The 19,023-nt window shown below is 43.9% G+C and overlaps 1 protein-coding gene across 1 annotated transcript in view; it reads right to left on the reverse strand.

Moving 5' to 3' along the window:
* Positions 1–19,023, reverse strand: part of LOC140076144 (3-hydroxyisobutyryl-CoA hydrolase, mitochondrial-like) — a 219,233-nt gene that overhangs the window by 98,636 nt on the left and 101,574 nt on the right. The window contains exon 5 of the mRNA XM_072122651.1: positions 16,255–16,339. Coding sequence (XP_071978752.1) covers positions 16,255–16,339 — 85 coding nt within the window. The remainder of the gene's footprint in view (positions 1–16,254; positions 16,340–19,023) is intronic.

Below are 19,023 nucleotides of genomic sequence, written 5' to 3' on the forward strand. Positions count from 1 at the left end.
ATAATGCTCCCCTGTGTCTGGGGACCCATAATTATGAATTATTCCCCAGTTATGGACAGCTATGACATTCCTTTGTCTTTATCCTAACTTTTGGAGGGAAAGTAACACGCAGTCTACTATTCCTTTGATCTCTCCTTCCCCAGAGATGAGCTAGCAGAGGCGTGAATACACTCTGCTTTGCTCCTCACCTCAGGTCACAGAGATACCTCTTGGGGTGTCAGGCTTGAGCTAGCACATAATTTCCTGGCCAGTTGTAACCATAATTGACATTTGCTCCTTTAATCAGTAATAAAATTACAATAAAAAGACACAATAAAGAAATAAAATGTACAGTTGGTGAAATATTATCACAACTTACATTTCCCAAAAGTCTTCTTTATGCTGGCATGTTTTTTTAGGATTCCACATATTTTACTAGTATGTTTTGAGGCTCAGAATGTGGGTGCCATTTTTGGGAAAATCTCCAAACCCTGTATTAAGATGGACCTGCTAAACTTTTAAATTACTGTGAGAGGCCTAAATAATAGCTAGACTTGTCAATTATCCCACTATGGAAACTATACCCCTCAACATATGAAAAAGCATATTTTGTTAACCCGTCAGGTGTTTTATTGGAGCTAAAACAAAATGGAGGGGGGCGTGGCCTGGCTGTGCAGGAGTGAGCAGTGGTCTGGTGGGAGAACCAGTGTGTTTAGTCGCGCTGCTAGTTTGGGTCAATCTGGTAGATATAGTAATGTCAGTGTGGGTTTAGATACACATAGGTGGCTAGAAAGTATCATACAAAAGACATTTTATTTGACAATACTTTAGCTCAGCGGTATTCGGTAAGGCAGATCAAAGTTACAATTCTATTATGGAGTACATATGTGAATAGAAATATATATAAAATATAACAGTATAGACAACCGGTTCATCATATGTGCATTATGCAATTCATAGATAAACATGTGCAAACGTATAGTAAAATCGAGTATAAAATATAAATAAGTAAATTAATATAGTCTTGTAAAAGGTAAAACAATCAGTACATCAAGAAAGTTTTAAAGAAATGTTTTAAACAACATTTCAGTCATATACCACCTCAGAATCTTTCTCCATCACATCCTTTATGAACTGTGCCTCCGACCATATAATATTTCTCCTTGAATGACCCTGCCAACTCCAATACGTGGGTAGAACCATACAACCGTTTAGGGAAAGGGTAAACACCCACCGCAGTAAAGTAAAAACAGGTTTCCAACAACATAGCGTCTCAAGACATTTTAAAAACCATCACGGGTGCAACTTCAAACTGGCCAAGTTCTGCCTAATCGAACAGATCCCAAAAAGTCACCATGACCAAGTAAACCAATTAACCAGAAGAGAAAATTTCTGGATTTACAAACTGAATATAATGTGCCCATATGGGCTCAATGAGACATTAGAAAAGATATGAACAAACTCCTTTACCGGTTCTGTCTCCCCCTCTTTCCTCCCCTCCCCCTCCATACACCCCCCACATTCTCCCCAAATTGTCCACACCATCTAGGCTTTTAATAATCCAACATTCATTACTGCCTATTTTCATATATAATAATTATAACAACATATTCCCCTGTTTATGCCCATCAGATCTAAATCTGCTCCCCCCTCCCCCACCAATCGGCTTGAATATACAAACCCATATTCAATACTCACCTCGATCCACCTCTCCAGCGCTGTACTGGTACTCTTACGGACACATCTCCGTGTCCCGATTTCCCCTGCGCATGCGCGCCTCACCTAGGACGCATGCGCAGTAACCAGTCGGGCCATTTAAACCCGACACCGAGCTGATGGAGCCTTCATTCGCGCTGCCGCCGGCTCGGAATACACGCCCTCCCAGTAAGTATGCCGTTCCTCCTGCCGCTCCCATAAGCTATGGGCTCCCTTACGATCTACCTTATCTTGCCCTAGGACTGCATGCCGTTCTCCCTAGGCTGCAGCTATACCATCCCATACAGGACAAGGATATTTAAGCAAATAAGGTTAGCCCTCACATTTATATTCACCTAGAGTTATCTATACCCACGGCACACCATGGAATATTTATCTTAATGACCCACCACCTCTATCTCAATGTGTAGATATTTACAGCTTCTTATATTCCTTGGCCCCTGAGCCTTTCTGCATCACGGAACCATATGCTCAGACAGGTTAGTGCTTTTTTAAATTTGACACCTCTATTTACAAAAAAGGGCATTAAGACATCGACAAGATCGATCACCTATATAGTGTTTTCTTGTGAAGACGATTTGGAAAACGTCTTAGACTATGCATTGTCTAATGTCCATCACATTGTGAAATCTCATGTTTTATATCAAACTTTCTTGATGTACTCATTGATTTACCTTTTTACAAGACTACATTAATTTACTTATTTATTTAATATTTACCATATATACTCAAGTATAAGCCTAGTTTTTCAGCACAAAAAATTTGCTGAAACCCCAAACTCGGCTTATACTCGAGTAAAAAAAAATATAGGTTTTACCAGGTTTTTGTGGTAAAATTAGGGGCTTCGGCTTATACTTGGGTCGGCTTATACTCGAGTATATATGGTATATTTTATACTCGATTTTACTATACAATTGCCCATGTTTATCTATGAATTGCATAATGCACATATGATGAACCAGTTGTCTATACTGTTAAATTTTATATATATTTCTATTCATATATGTACTCCAGAATAGAATTGTAACTTTGATTTTTGCAAATTACAGTATCTGGACCTGATGAAGGGGGATTTCTCCCCGAAATGCGTCGTCCATAAACAGTATATCTGTCTTACCGAATACCGCTGAGCTAAAGTATTGTCAAATAAAATGTCTTTTGTATAATACTTTCTAGCCATCTATGTGTATCTAAACCCACACTGACATTACTATATCTACCAGAATGACCCAAACTAGCAGCGTGACTAAACACACTGGTTCTCCCACCAGACCACTGTCCATTACATCAGGATACTCTCCTGAATACCAGTTGTCTGCAGCATCTTTAGACTTCAACCTGCCCCTTCTACATATTTCCTATACAGGAGTTAGGTCGCATTAGCCTTGTGCTCCCGCTCCAGACCCTGTAACCAGGAAACACCCGGAGAGGGCCATCAGCTGAGGGCCACAGGTGTAGGCCTGCAACAGTGAGTAGCTCGCATGAGCCCTGCAGTAACTACTCCTCACCATCCCCTGGGGCTGCGTCTGGCATGAGGGATGCGACTCCTGTGGGGTCACTAGCCACTCCAGCCAATACCACCAGGGCCTCCAAACGGCCATTATCACCGCAAGGTTTCTACCCACCGGGGTGCCTTTGACTTTGGTGGCCGGAGTTAAAGGTTAGACCCTACTGGTCCTTATTCCCACTAGTGTTTCTACTGTTAGGAGGTACATAGTGCCTGACTGTTGTGCGTGTTTCTTTGTCGTCTTGCCTGTTATACTTGTTCCTAGCTTCCTCTATCCCTCTGGTGTCTGCCCTCATACCCCACAGTTTCCCCAATGGCTCCCATAACATGCTATTCTCTTAATGCAAGGAGACTGAATATTCCCCAAAAACTTAGCCAGATTTTATACCGTATGCATAAACTGAAGGCTGCAGGAGACCCACTTCTGCAACGACCATGTTCCAGGGTTGTGAGACAGATTCTTTATGTCCTGGTACCATAGCACAAATTCTGAATCCAAATCCAGAGGGGTCTCTATTGTGATCCACAGGAGACTGGCACATTAGGTACTAGACTCCAAAATTGACCCCGAGGGCAGCTACCTCTTTCTCAAGGTGAGACTGTGGTGGCACCTGATTACCCTGGCATCTCTCCATCTCCCCAACAAAGGGCAGATTGTGATGTGTCGATCAATCCTGGCTAAGCTACGGGACTTTGCAGAGGGAGTGACTTCAATTTCACAACCTCCTTAAGAATGCAGTTTGCATGGTAGGCGTTAAGCAGCAAATTTCTAGCTTCCTCGACACCCACACGGATGATCACACCCCCCTCCCAGTACAATGGGAAATCCTAAAGGGAGTAATGCAGGACGAGTTTATCAAGCATGGTGTACGCCTGAAAAGGGAGAAGGCCACCAAAATTCAGGACATGCTCCGTGAAATCCAGGCGTTAGAGATGGACCACAAAACGGGAAGTTCACAGGCAGTCCTGAATAAGTTACTAGGGAGGAATTGCAAAATATTCTAGATTAAAAACACCCAAGGTATAGAGACAGGTATAAAAAGTTTCTTTTACTTACACTCTAACAAGTGCGGTGGTCCCCTGGCGAGGCTTCTCCATCCGAGGTCAGCGACCACTTATATTCCTAAGATACAGGACAGGGGAGGGCAGGTTGTTCATGACCCCACCACAATCTCAAACATATTCTGCTCCTACTATCAGGAACTTTACAATATTCAGGGCCAGTATATAGATATGACCCTGGAGCAAATCCAGGAAAAAATTGATACATATATATTACAGACCCAGCCCTCCCCGGCCTGGGAGAGGAGAATAGGGGATCCCTTGAGGAGGACATCACTGAACAAGAGCTCTAAGAAGTGATAAAAATGACCCAGACGGGGAAATCCCCAGGGCCCGACGGGTTCACGTCCCAGTTCTATAAAATCTTTAGACAGGAACTAGTTCCCTTTCTTACCGGGGTCTTTAACGGGATCGCCTCACACACCCTCTTTACATGTCAATCCCTTAAGGCCACTATATCAGTTATCCCAAAACCTGGGAAAGACCATACGGTGTGTGCCAACTACCGCCCCATATCATTAATTAATGTAGACGTAAAATTATATTCAAAACTTCTGGCCAACTGACTAGGTGCCATTCTTCCCTCTATTATACACAAGGACCAGGTGGGCTTCGTTCGCGGGAGGGAGGCTCGAGATAACACTAACAAAACCTTGCTGCTGATCTCTCGTGCTAAAACTGCAAGACAACCACTCTGCCTGTTGTCAGTGGTCGCGGAAAAAGCTTTCGACCGGGTGCACCGGGGATTCCTGTGGGCGGACCAAATTGGTGTGGGTCCCCTATCCCAGCTCTATATGCGGCCCCTACGGCCAAAGTTAGAACCAACGGTATGTCCTCCACCCCATTCCTGATGGAACTCGCCAGGGCTGCCCCCCCTCCTCAATTCTGTATATTATTGTTATGGAGCATCTTGCTCTAGCCCTCCGTGGGAACCACAGTGTACACGGCCTTCAAGTAGGATCTAAACAATACAAGGCCACCATCTATGCTGATGACCTGCTTCTGTATGTGTCGCAGACCCAGGTCTCCCTTCCGTCCATCCTGGTGGAATTTTCCTGCTTTGCCCTCTTCAGCAATTTCAACTTATCCAAGTCAGAAGCCCTAAACATTTCCCTCCCGAGACCGAGGTATCCCACCTGGTGTCTCAATTCCCCTTTAAATGGCAGAGATCGCACATTCGCTATCTAGGGATAGACATCTCGGCAGACCTTTCCCGTCTTTTCAACCTCAATTACAAAACTCTTTTAGAGCGTATAATAAGGTACCTGGCCAGATACCTCAACGGTAACCTATCATGGTTTTGATGGATTAACGTCCTTAAAATGGATGTGATGCCCCATTTCCTATACCCATTTAAAACCCTACCGATATGCCCCCGGGCTCCTTCTTTACTAGCCTCAAAGCGGCTTTCCAAAGATTTGTGTGTGGAGGTGGGACAAGCCGAATAAACTACGCCGTTCTGGCTAGCCCAAATCTGCAGGTGGACTGGGCCTCCCTGATCCTAAACTTTACCACTCAACATTGGTGCTCAAGCGCATAGTGGACTGGCATTATCATCAAACATCCAAGCAGTGGGTGTCCAACGCTTGCAGCGCCCCCTCACCCCCTTATTTAACAACCCAGCCTTTCCCCCGGGGATGGGGAGGAGATTTCTATGTTGGGAAGTGGAAGCAGATATCCGCATGGTCCAGGTGGTGAGTGGAGATACCCTACCTACTTGGGACACTTTGCGAGCCTCCAACCATGACACTCCTCTGTCTTGGCTGGAATATCAACAGCTACCATCATATGTCAGCTCTGACTCCGACTCTAGATTTGGGACATCCCTAACTGCGTTTGAGGCACTCCTTAGGCCCTCATCTCCACCGGCTCACGTCCTGTCTCAGTTATACGCTATATTGCTCACTGAATCCTCCAGGGGAAACCAGGGTTTGTTTCAGCATGGGAGACGGAATTATCATCTACTCATACTGAAGCAGAATGGGACAAGGCCTTCTTATTCTCCCACAAACTCCCCTTGCCCTGCAGAGCTCAGGAGAAGAATTATATGATCTTATCACGATGGTACAGGTGCCCCTCATGCTCCACATGATCTACCCTGCAGTATCGAAACTTTGCTGGCGGTGCGGAGGTGGGATCCATTCTGCACATCTGGTGGAGCTGCTCGGTGATACAGGTCTTCTGGCGGATGGTATTTGACACCTACAACAGGGTGTCCGGTAAGACCATACAATTCAGCCCTCCTTTGCCACTTTCTCACGGCATCAAAGACAGTGATCCCTTGACACTGGAAAGCCCTCACCCACTGCTGTGGAGTGGATTACAGGAGCTCCGTTATATACGAAGAATGGAGGAGCTGGTGGCCGATGACTCGCCAGACCCAAGTAAAACAGCCATGGTGTGGACCCCCTGAAAGGAATACCAGTTAACCCCTGTCTTTCAGGATCTTTTTGTCTAGAGCAATAGGCTCTTTATCTGAAACCATTTGAAACCATAGCCTTTCAGGACCCCTTCATCGAAAACTATTAAGTTGTATGGTCACGCTCAGTAAGTACGCCCAAAGACTTGGAAGCCACCTTTATCCGTCGACCCCCACCCCGACCTGTCGGATTTGTCTTTGTCTTGTGTCGTTTGTCTCCCCCCATCTGCTGTTCATATACTTGTCTCGTCCAGTTATTGGAATGGTTTCTGTTGGTGATATATATGATCTTTGCCTCAGCGTGACTTTGCAGTCTGTCTTCACGCTGTTATGTAACGCAAGATGTATTTTGCTGCCGGGGTCCTGCAAGACTTCTTGTTCTTCATTTCCATCAATAAATGTGGATTAAACATAAAACAAAATGGAGGTGTGTACTACATATTGTAATATTTTTGAACTATACATTCACATTGGGTGGAAAATTAAACATTCACAATGTATGAAATAAAAAAAGGCTCCACAAAGTTTGATAACTCCATTTCTCCTATTTGTACCGATACCCCATGTAGTGGTAACCTGCTGTACGGGCACATGTCCGGGCATAGAATGGAAGAAGCGCCAACCAGAAAAGATATGCATTGTCAAATTGTACAAGCTATAATTTTTTTCATTTTTTAATGTTGACTTATAGGGGCTATTTTTGCTATATAGGATGCACTTTTTTTTTTTGCATAATTTGTGATATCAATAGCTAATTGATAAGATTTTACTAACTCATTGTTGGTGGAGGAAATCAAAAAATTAAAAAAGTTTTGGTAAGATTTTTTTTGTTATTTTGGCCGTTCACCATACCATAGAAATAATATATTGTATGGTATAATATATATTATTTATATAGATTTTTCCAATTTTACTCAATCAAAACTAATTTGCTCATGTTAGCTTCACCATCTTTTTCAAATGCATAACTTTTTTATTTTTCAGCTGACAAAGCTGGTTAAGGGTTGTGAGTAGAGTTGTTTTTTTTAGTGGTCTTATTTTGGAGCGTGTAAACTTTTTTTTAAATCACTTTTTAGAGCATTTTTAAAAGGGTATTAAATAAAGATTATCTTTTTTCAGAAGGTTTTGGGTTTTTTTTTAACGGGTTTACAGTGCAGGTCCAGTATTGATCTGTTTTATTATACAGGTTGTTACAGACATAGAGATACCAAATATGTGGGGAGGGTTGTGTATTTGTGTTTTTCATACTTTATTAAGTGTTTGTATGGTAAAGTCACATTTATGGGGTTTTTATTTATTTATTTTAAAGGTTTAAACTTATTTAAGCTTTTTTACTTATTCAAACTTGAACCTGAACAAGCAATGCTCTTACTGCAGAAGAGATCGGGCAGCCCAGGGCAATCGGCAGACCATGGGGCTGCCCAGAAGTGTATTGGATCATGGGGATCATGCTTGACCACAGCGTGTAATGGGTTTACACTGACGAATGGAGTCGGAGCGAGAGTGTTAGAGAGTGGTGTTAGAGAGTAGTGTCAGCTGTAATATACAGCTGACAGCCGATGCTTCTGGTGCCGGCTCCGTTCGTGAGCCAGTGCCAGAAGCTGGACAAAATAATGTCCCCATGCAGGAAGTATCTTCCCGCGGGGATGTGCTATTACATACAGGTGCGTGAAGGGGTTAATCATTACTGTTGTCCAGCCATATTTCACCGATGCGCACTATATCCTATTTGCCCTCCAACAGTAGAGTTTTTGAGTGTAAGGCTATTGGCATTCGTTTACATACACTTTAAGAGTTTTCAATATCCATATTCCTTTGGTCTTTATTCTCTGATCTTATCCTAGACCCCCTTCCTCCACTACCCTGCCTTATACATGTAACCCAGCTAGCTGCCCCCTCACTCTTAACCTCCATACTACCATGCCCACCCCCATTTTCTTCAGTGAGTTTGTGCTCAAAGAGCAGCAAAGAAACTCTATATTATCAATTGTACGCAGCCTGCAAACTTGCTCATTTAGATCCAGAATTTGGGTTTCCAGGTGTGCAATCTTCACACATCCCGCATGCTTACCTCAAATGGTTGCTCAAGGAAAGCATACATGGCACAGGATGTACAAGGTGTAGTATTGGCACTTTTGAAGCCCATTGCACTAATAGGTAGTACAAGAGAAAAAAAAGCAAGAATAGTAGAATTCACCGAAAAAAAAATACCACAAAAAAACTAGTAGTTATCTCTTAAAGTCCCTTAATCCTAAGTGACACCGTGGACACTGCACACACTTTGGATCAAAGTACACTCACAACCAATTTTCCATTTGAATTTTAAGGGTTTAGGTGCCTAAATAGCTGCTCTTTTCACTGCAACACGTATCTGGTTGCAAAAACTATTATGTACCTTTAAATATAAAACATTAGGAAAATAAAAACTCTGTCAGGGTAGACCTGGGAAGCTCCCAGCCGTCACAGCAACAGATTGCGACCCTCTGATGACATTATTGTCAATATCAATGGTTTGGGGCCCCTTGACATGAACTTATGCAGTTGTTGTCCTTTTTTCTAGCTTAGTAACAGTGATAAAAAAGTCAGTTTTTCTCCTACTTGCCTCCAAAGAGCTAAAACTATTTTTTTCCATCAACATAGACATGTGAGGGTCAAAGTAATGATTATGTGTCCATAATAATTATATGCTTTATGATTGTATACATGTGCCCTTTGCCCTACATTTTTGTACACTGTTTGTTATGAAATACAGAGCTTTTCCCTTACATCAGTTTTAACCAGACATGCAACTGTCAGCGAAACTCAAGTCTTATGATCAAAAAGCAGATGTTTGTTAAGAATAGCATCAGCATCCAGACTAGCGGTCGATTTACTGTAGACAACGGTGACTGGAAATTCCCCTGGCATAGCAACCAAGGCCTAGTTTTGAGGACCAATCAGCAGGGGTCGGGGCCAGACATATATGCTTAGCTATAACCAATTATAATGATTTTAATGTATGTAACCACACCTTTTTGTATGAGTATAAGAAGCTATGTATCAGGAAATAAAGACACAGTTCAGTTCTCTTTTCTGTACGGCAAGTTAAGAGCATGAACTAAGGATACAACAGAATTTCAGTCTTCTGTTCTTTTTCTTACCAAGACCCGTGAACGCATGCTCAAATAATTTGGGGTGTCTGAGAGAAGAGTGTAAGGCGGTCTTGCGCTGCCCCGAAAATTGGCGCCCGAACAGGGACCATCCCCGCTGAAACCGTACACCCGAGGACCCGAACCAGAGGACCACACCAATAGAGGACCGCGGCCTCACTGAGTCACAGTAAGTTAATGCATATTAAATATGTGTTAGACTTCCCTGTGATCATTGGTGTGGAATAAGTTAGTAACCTCTGATACTCTTCAGGTCTAAGGGCTAATTGTCTGAGTGGTGAGACTCATTTTCTTTACGGTGATCGCTGGGGTGGTTCAGAACTGATGTATTTTTAGTGACACTTCCTTACTGTGTCACTGGAATTCACCACGCCTCATTCTCTCAGGCACTGAGTCAGACCTCTGGGAGAAAAGTGAAAGTAAAAGGCTTCATTGTGACATACAGAGTCTCTGCCCCCCTTCTGTAGAAGCTGGGGAGGAAGTTTGCAGAGTAAGAATAGTACAGATTGACATCCTCTGTTCTGGGGACACTGGGTATTAGTTACAAAATATGTGTCCGGGATTGTTTTTATTATTTAACACGGGGGGGGGGGGGGGGAGGGAAGGGAAAGGGAATTAAGGCGGTCTAGGTTAGAGACCAGGAAAATAGCATTGGCTCATTAGGAGACCGGCTGGCTAAGGTACCGAGGGAAGCACGGCTTTTGGGCTTTGAGTGGCCCTAACGGGTGTGTGATCAGGGTTGTTAGCTTAGGGATTTTGTTATTTTGCTGACACACAACGGTGAGCCGGGGCCCTGCGTCGAGTGAGTAACTACACCGACGTGTACCTTGTTTGGAACATGATGTTGGGTGTGTTTAAGAAAGCGCACCCACTCCCCGAGGGGGCAGAGACTGCAGTCAGGCTTGTTGAAAGACGTACGTTAATAATTGTGTGAGGTTGTACAAGTATGTTGATAAGCCCTCAAAGGGAAGGCTGCAGCCTTCAGTGTGGAAGCAAATTCTAACCACAAGTAGAGGTGAGTTAGAAGATAAGGGCATATTGGAAGCTGCTCAGGCTCACGAAAGAGTGGCCAGAGCATTGCAAGATGAAGGATGGTCAGAAGTGCAGGGAAATGGTTGTTCAACAAAGGCGGAAGTGCTATATGGATATGTGAAGCTTTCTGCTAGAGATGTAAAATGCAGAACCAAAATGGCGACAGTGCCATGTGCCCAGCCACAGCCCTATAATGGCGGCCAACCCGGTCCGGAAGGGTGGACCTGTCGAGTGTGTGGTTTACAAAACCTGGAATGGGTGGAGTCATGATAAGAATTAGAAGAATTAGAATTTAAAGAACGTTCTCCTGGAGGGAACCAAGGGAAAGATGTAAGTAGACAGAAGGTTGTTGAGTTAAGAAGGACTGATGGAAAAGTGCAAGTCGATATGATGGAACAGAAGGGCTGGTAGCATTGTGCTGAAAAGTAGTAGAAGGTTTGAAAGTTTTCCGATGTGTTAAAGGATCTGATGAATGTACAAGTGAGAGAAAAAAGAAAGAAAAAAAAATAGACACTTAGAGCCTCTGACTTTGACAGACGGACCAGGACAGAGTGACAGGAATCCTTCAGAGTGCCCATTGAGAAAGAGACAGGCGAACATTTCAGAGATTTTGATGTGGAGAGAATTTGAGAAAAAGAGATTTTATTCCTTGATGGCTAAATTTCTCCATAGCTTCTTGCAATCTGTGTCTGAGAACTGGCCTTGAAGCGATCAGTGTTGTGCTTAGGAGAGAACAGACAGTGACTTTGCAAGTGCAAGTTTACAAGAAGGGGGGGGGGGGGGGCGACAGAGGGAACTGAAAGACACTGTGACTGAAAGACAGAGGGAAACGGAGACCAGTGTTGGTAGTTTCACAGACCACTCCAAAGAAAAGCTGACAAAAGTTTCGATTCCGGACGAGCCCAGCTCAAGGGGACGTGCTTCCACTTGCTGGGAGGAGACATTACTGAAGTGACTAAAGTGAGTGGCCATATTCTAATAGGGGGGCGGTAACTAATGAGGATGTCAGCAAGTACCCCAGACAGCTTCTCTTATTGTCAAACCCTCCCCTGCTAGCCCAGTGATGATTTTAACCCATTCACAGTCAAGAAAAAGACCCAGAAAGAACAGCTGGATACATGTAGGATGGTCCATGATCTCCAAGCTGCCAATGAGTGTCCCACACTGGCAGCAGTCCCCGAGAGTGACAAATTATTCACTGTTATTGATTTGGCAAATGTTCTCCTTTCTGTGCCCCTGCATGAAAATTGCCAGTACCTATTTGCCTTTACCAGTTCAGTATTCCAGTATACCTGATGTAGACTCCCACAAGGGGGGTAAAACTCACCCAGCCAATACCCCACGGCCCTACAGGGAGTAGACTGACAGACTGGCCCCTTACTGGATGTTCTCCTTTTCAGTATGCGGAGGACCTACTGTTTTTGTTTGCCAGGATGCATTTATTGACCTTATGTGTTTTCTGTTCCAGAAGGGTTGCAAAGTTTCCAGAGACAAACTCCAGTACCGCCAGGAGAAGGTGGTCTTCCTAGGCCACTGCTTCTCAGCCACAGGCAGATACCTGGCACAGGGAAGAAAGCTGGCAGTCCAGAATATGCCCCTGCCCTGAGGCCCTAAGCCTATTCACATGTTTCTAGGACTGGCCAGCTCCTAGAGGCCTAGGATAAGGTCTGCTGCCTCCAGCCTGATGTTGCCCCTTGATAAACTGAATTGCCTCTTCCCCATTTGCCCTTAGTCAGGAGGCAATTGATGCATTCCATAGCCCTAAGCTGGCAAATCCTGTCTGCCCAGGCCCTAGGCACACCCCACTGAACCAGACATTTTATTTTATTTCGCACTGAGTATCCAGTCCATGCCACAGGTGTCCTAGCCCAGGAACATGGTGGCCTCCTCAGTGGCCCCAATTAGGCCCGGTTAGACTCAGTTGTGAGGGGGGCCTAGTTGCCTAGGTGTTAGTAGCTGCAGCCAGCAATCTGCTCAGCAAGGCCAGTGAGTTGAACCAAGACCTTAAACCACTCAGTTACAGTGCAAACCCCACATACCTTGCACAGTGTCCTCACCCAAGTATAGCCCAAGCATCTGAGCAAAGGATCCAGTGTGCACTCCTGATTCCCCAGGAGCACTGAGAAGGTGCACAGCTCTGAATCCTTCATTCTATCGCCAGTCTTCCAGGATTCAGAGAGGGGGGGGGAGAAGGGTGCTTGAGTTTTTTCTCATAGATGGCTCCAGGTCTGCAGGAGAAGACAGATGGTTCTACACTGGATATACAGTGGTCAGTGGCGCACATGAGGTAGTACAAGCAGAACCACTCCCTCCACACAGGTCAGCGCAGGAGGTGAAGTGACGGCACTCAGGGAAGCGCTACAGCTGGTGGAAGGTAAAAGGGCAAACATCTATACCCAAGGTATAGTTCTGGGGTCTAAACACGACTATGGACCCATATGGAAAGCTAGAGATTTCCTCACCTCTGCAGGGACCCCCTTTAAGCATGGCACGCTGGTTAAAGAGCTCATGGATGCTCTCTTACTTCGAAAAGAGGTGGGGATAGTAAAAGTAAAAGCGCACACAATGTGGTAACCCCACAAGTCAAGGGCAAGTATTTGGCTGACGGGATGGCGAAGGCAGCTGCCCAGATGGAGCCCAGAGACTGTCCTGAAGTCTCAGCGGTGAGTTCTGAGCTAAAAGTTTGATCCACAGGTGTTCCAGTCCCTGATGGCCCGAGAGTCATCAGAAGTGAAGGAAGTGTGGAGGAAAGCTGGAGCCCAGATGCCGATGGGACCTGGATGCTGGGAGAGAGGGTGTGCCTGCCCGGAGCCCTGCACCCGACAGTAAGTCAAGTAGCCCACGGACAAAGACACATATCCAAAATGGCCATGCTAGTGCTCATAAACCGCAAGTGGTTTGCCCGGGCATTACTACCCCTGTCACTAGACTAGTGAAAGCCTTTATAGTCTGTGCCCACCACAACCCAGGTAAGGTGGTAAAAACCCCGCAGAAGGTGACACCCAAGCTGCTGTATCCCTTCCAAAGACTGCAGATGGATTTTATCCAGCTACCAGAAGTGGTACGTAGGAGTACGTGCTTGTGTGCATTGATCTCTTTCCAGGGTGGCCAGAAGCTACTGCCAGAGCTGCAGCCAAGAAGTTGGTGAGTGAGATTTTTCTGCAGGTTTGAACTTCCAGAGACCATAGAGTCCAGTCGCAGAACCCACTTCACTGGACAGGTAAAGACCTGAAACCTTGTCCCTCCTGGGTGTAGAACAGGCGAGTGCTTTCCTGCTGCCCACCATTCAGTTAGGACCACCTCCAACAGAAAGATGGGATTGCCCCCTTTGAAGTACTTTTTGGCTGCGCAGCCAGACTAGGCCCCTACTTCCCACAGACCCTATAGCTGATGGCAGGAAACAAGGTGGAACAAGCCACACAGCTGAGCCAGACCTTGGAAAAGGTCCACAAAAGTGTTTCTGATTCCTTTTTCAGATCCAGACAGAGACCTCAGGACGCATAACCTGAAGCCCGGAGACTACGTGGTGGTAAAGACACACCAGAGAGAGAGTGTCTGGAGCCTTGCTACGATGGTCCTTTCCAAGTCCTGCTGACCAATGACATGTCTGTGAAGCAGGAGGGAAGCCAGCACGCTTCCACGCTTACTATTGCAAACTTACTTATTCTTCCTGCTAGCTTGTCTCTTCTGACTGACTGTATGCTCAGGGACAACCCAACCATGAGGGTTAAATTTCTTTCAGTGTAAGAGCGCTTTCCTGCAGCCATGTGCTTGCCCAGACCAGCCAGGAGAAAGAGATGGGGGGGCTCGTCACCCCTCCTCCGTCCATAGGCAGATGAGTGACCACAAATCTGCTAAAATACACAACACATCCTATATTTTAAGCAACGGCCACCCAACTAAGTCACTCTGCAGTGAGACATGATGTGCTCTGCACAATGACTGGAACCCACAGAAGTCTATGGGGGATTTGGTCTGGTCACATGATTTGTGACAAGATCAAGGCCCTCACAGACCCCTATGGCTCCCAATCACAGTGAATAAGCACATGTCTCACCCCCAAATAAGCCCTACATTGTATTTAGTTAGATATTTCTTCCTAGTATCAATATATAATGGCCCCAAAATGTACTAGAAGAGAACTAAAAATGTTTTTCTGTCCACTACAGTATGAATATGTAATTTTACAAATTATAAGGTCAAGTGTTTACCGCTTTACCAGTTAGGCTGGATTCACTGGAACGCGTGCACACCGGGCGGTAGCCATGGAGAGGAGGAGTGGTGACCTCTCCATAGCGATGCAAAGTGCAACAGGCTGTAACACGGGAAAACACGGGACATCTTTTCCCCGTATCCGGCGGCACCGTATTGCTCCTTGCCCCCTGGTGGAGGACCCTACCCAGTGTAGCATACATACACGTCCTCCTGCTCACTATCCACTATCCCAGCAGTAACACAGCTATATACAGCCCCAGTAACAAAGCTACATACAGCTGCATCATCCCCAGTAACACAGCTACATACAGCTGCATCATCCCCAGTAACACAGCTACATACAGCCGCAAACCCCCAGTAACACAGCTACATACAGCCGCCTCTTCCCCAGTTACACAGCTACATATAGCCGCCTCGCCCCCAGTATCATAGCTACATACAGCTGCCTTGTCCCCAGAAATATATATATATCTGCCTCATCCCCAGTAACACATCGTTATATCTACCCTCACCCCTACCACATATGCAGTCCCATGTAACATACACCTCAGCTCGAACAGCCATGCAGTCCCATGTAACATACACCTCAGTCAAAATAGCCATGCAATCCCATGTAACATACACCTCAGCCACACCAGCCATGCAGTCCCATGTATATAGCCACTTACCCTTCTCCACATGTAGTTTTTTGTCACAGCACAGCTCCTCTACTTCCTGCACTGAGAGAAGGCTTCACGAGAGGCTCCGCCCCTTCTCGTCACATCAAAGTTTCCCACAGCTCTAGAGGGGGCCATCACAGGGGGGGAAAGATGGTAGGTCAGGGGGATGTATGTACGGCCCCAAGCTTCCAGCTGTACCTACGATCCCTGCAGTCGTATAGCCTTATAAGTATTTTTACTTTTTTTTTTTGTTATATGGCAAATACCAATACCAATCATATACCAATGCTGGTGTTCTATTACAGATTCCTAGCCTCTAACATAGCGACTGTGAACGCACATCTGAAACCCATCAATTAATACCCTTGTATAGAAACTAACAAACAGAGATAATAGGGACAAAGATTGGAATCCAAAACACAGGTTCACATGGGTAGTTTATGGGCCCAAAACCTGGTGACCAGCTCATTAAATACATTACAATGAGTAGCTATTAAAAAAAATATGATCTCTCACCAATAATGTCCCCTCCAGCACAGAAAGCTTTGCCTCCTGCACCCTTTATTATTACTAGAAATGTTTCCGGGTCCTCTTCCCAAAGCTAAAAAAATAAATAAAACATAGAAATAGTAATTTGTAACAAATGCAAAAAAAACTGAACAAGCAGGAACATGAAAATGTGATATATTTATCTGTTGGTAACAATCAATCACAGCCATTCTACCAACTAAGAAAAGATTTGCATATTATTGCTGTAGAATAATTATCTGCTCTAACTTGATTATCTGGTGATTATAAAGTGGAAAGTGGAATGCTTCTATACAAAATGTATCAGAATACAGAAAGGCTACACATCCAATAATAACAATAATCACAAATAAATAATTTATAACCAAATATAAAAAGGCACACAAACAGTTACACAAAAATTTGGAATAAATTAAAAATAAAAAATGCTCCAGGAGTCCATAAAAAGCAATGGGCGCATAGAGCAATGCTGTGCCGCACAGCTCCGTACAAGAGGAAAAGATAGAACACGTCCTATCTTTCCCCATGTTACGGCGCCATACATCGCTATGGCCCATAGCTGGGCGGCATACGTTTGTCTGAATGCAGCAGAATGCCCGGGACTACTCCACTGTAAGAGTGGATCTGCATCTATGTGCTCAAAGAGTCCATAATAACAATAATCACAAATAAATAATAAATAATTTTATAAGCAAATATAAAAAGGCACACAAATAGTTACACAAAAATTTGGAATAAATTAAAAAACAAAAATGCTCCAGGAGACCTAAAATTAAAATGATATATCATGGATAATAAAAATCCATGGTAAAAAATGAAAGGACAAATTCTAACTGGGCAATATCCAGATAAGTGTTAGCGAATCAGCTACCTAGATGCCAGACTAAAGGAGTCAATCAATAATACCCAGAGCTTCTCAAACTTTGAGAGGTCCCCTGGTTTTCGGCAGACCACGTTTTCCATTTTGATAAGCCAATGCACTGTATGAATTTGTGACGAGTAGTACTTACAGTCTCTAACCAATGCTTCCATGAAATGTCTAACAAGCATGTCATCGCTCTATAATAGCAGGAGCATGCTGCATGGTAGCCAAGTCCTCCACAAAACCATCCACATACATACAAATGAAAATAAAGTAACCTTCTCCAAGAGCATACCGTATACAGTCGAGTATAAGCAGAGTTTTTCTGCACGAAAAATGTGCTGAAAAACCTCAACTCTGCTTATACTCAAGTAAAAAAAACAAAAAAAACAAAAAAAAAAACTTAACTCACCTTCCGACCTCTGTTTACAGGGGCTGGCATGCTATAAACGGTTTGCTTTTTTCCTACAGGCATTATATTGGGGGCTGGGGCTGCAGGCTATATACTGGGGGGCAGGGGCTGCAGGCTACGTACGGGGAATGCAGGCTATATACTACAGGGGGCTGGCTGGCTATATACTGTAGGGGTAGGCTAGCTATATACTACAGGGGGCTTGCTGGCTTTATACTATAGGGGCAGACTAGCTATATACTACAGGGGGCTTGCTAGCTATATACTGGGGAGGCTGTGACCAATGCATTTCCCAACCTCAGCTTATACTCGAGTCAATAGGTTTTTCCAGTTTTTATGTGTTAAAATAAGGGGTCTCAGCTTATACTTGACTATATAAGGTAATTAACAATGTTCACTATGGGACTCCAGCAATACTCCAAGCCCAGGAAGGGCCATATTGTATGGAGTAAATCTGTAGTGACACAACCACATCTATGGTACCTAGCATCAGGGCATACCCCAATATAAAAAAGGAACTTTGACCCAATGCAGCAAGAATAGGTGGGGCAGACAGTGTGCCTCTTTCAGGGACAACTTTGAATCCTTTACTTCCTCTTTTTATCTTTTGGAAATGTGCAAATTTTAGGGCTAAAACCAACAAAATTTGACCATTCTAAATTTCACCTCCATTTTGATTTAATTACCGTGAAGATCAAGGGGTTAACAATCTTCCTAAAAGTTGTTTGAGGGGTTTGAGGGTTGCAGATTTAAAAAGAGGTTAATTAATTGTATATGAGGTTTTTAATGCTAAATATTTAAAATTTCATTCAAAACAGTAATTATCCCCAAAATAGTAAATTCGGAAAATATGGAAAACCAATATTCGATTTGTAAGTCGTGTGACATCAAAATAAATTATCCAGACATTTAAAAAATTATGAAAATATAAAGGAGACATATGGGAAATGTTATTCAGCAAGCTATTTGGGTGGAAAATCTATCTGCCTAAAAACGCAATGATTTTGAATTTTGAAAATGGCAAATTTTTCAAGAAATTCAACATTTTTCTTTCGTTTTGTAAACAAACGCAAAACTTCAGTTAAAAAACTCTGTTAAAATTTACCACTAAAATGAAGTACAACATGTGAGGAAAAAAACAAATCTTATTATCATTTTGATAAGTAACAGTGTTAAAAAGTTATAACCATATAAAACAACGCATGTCAGAATACAAAAAATGAGTCTACAAAATGGCTGTGTCCTTAAGGGATTAAAATCGGTCCCCATTTGGACCCTAGCGAGCGTGAGTCATCTATAGCTACGAATGTGTTTTTAATGTCTTTTAATGCAAACCACTAAATTAGTACTAGTTTTACCTACAGTGTTTTGTATTGAATGGGCCTCAATATAACACCAGATCTTGGGGTTTGTTATAAGGCTCCAAATATAACGGAGGCAGCAGAGGAAATGCTGATAAGTGAAATGGATGCGGCTTCAAAGC

Source organism: Engystomops pustulosus, chromosome 8 (genome assembly GCF_040894005.1).
Source record: "Engystomops pustulosus chromosome 8, aEngPut4.maternal, whole genome shotgun sequence".
NCBI classification, from domain to species: Eukaryota; Metazoa; Chordata; class Amphibia; order Anura; family Leptodactylidae; genus Engystomops; species Engystomops pustulosus.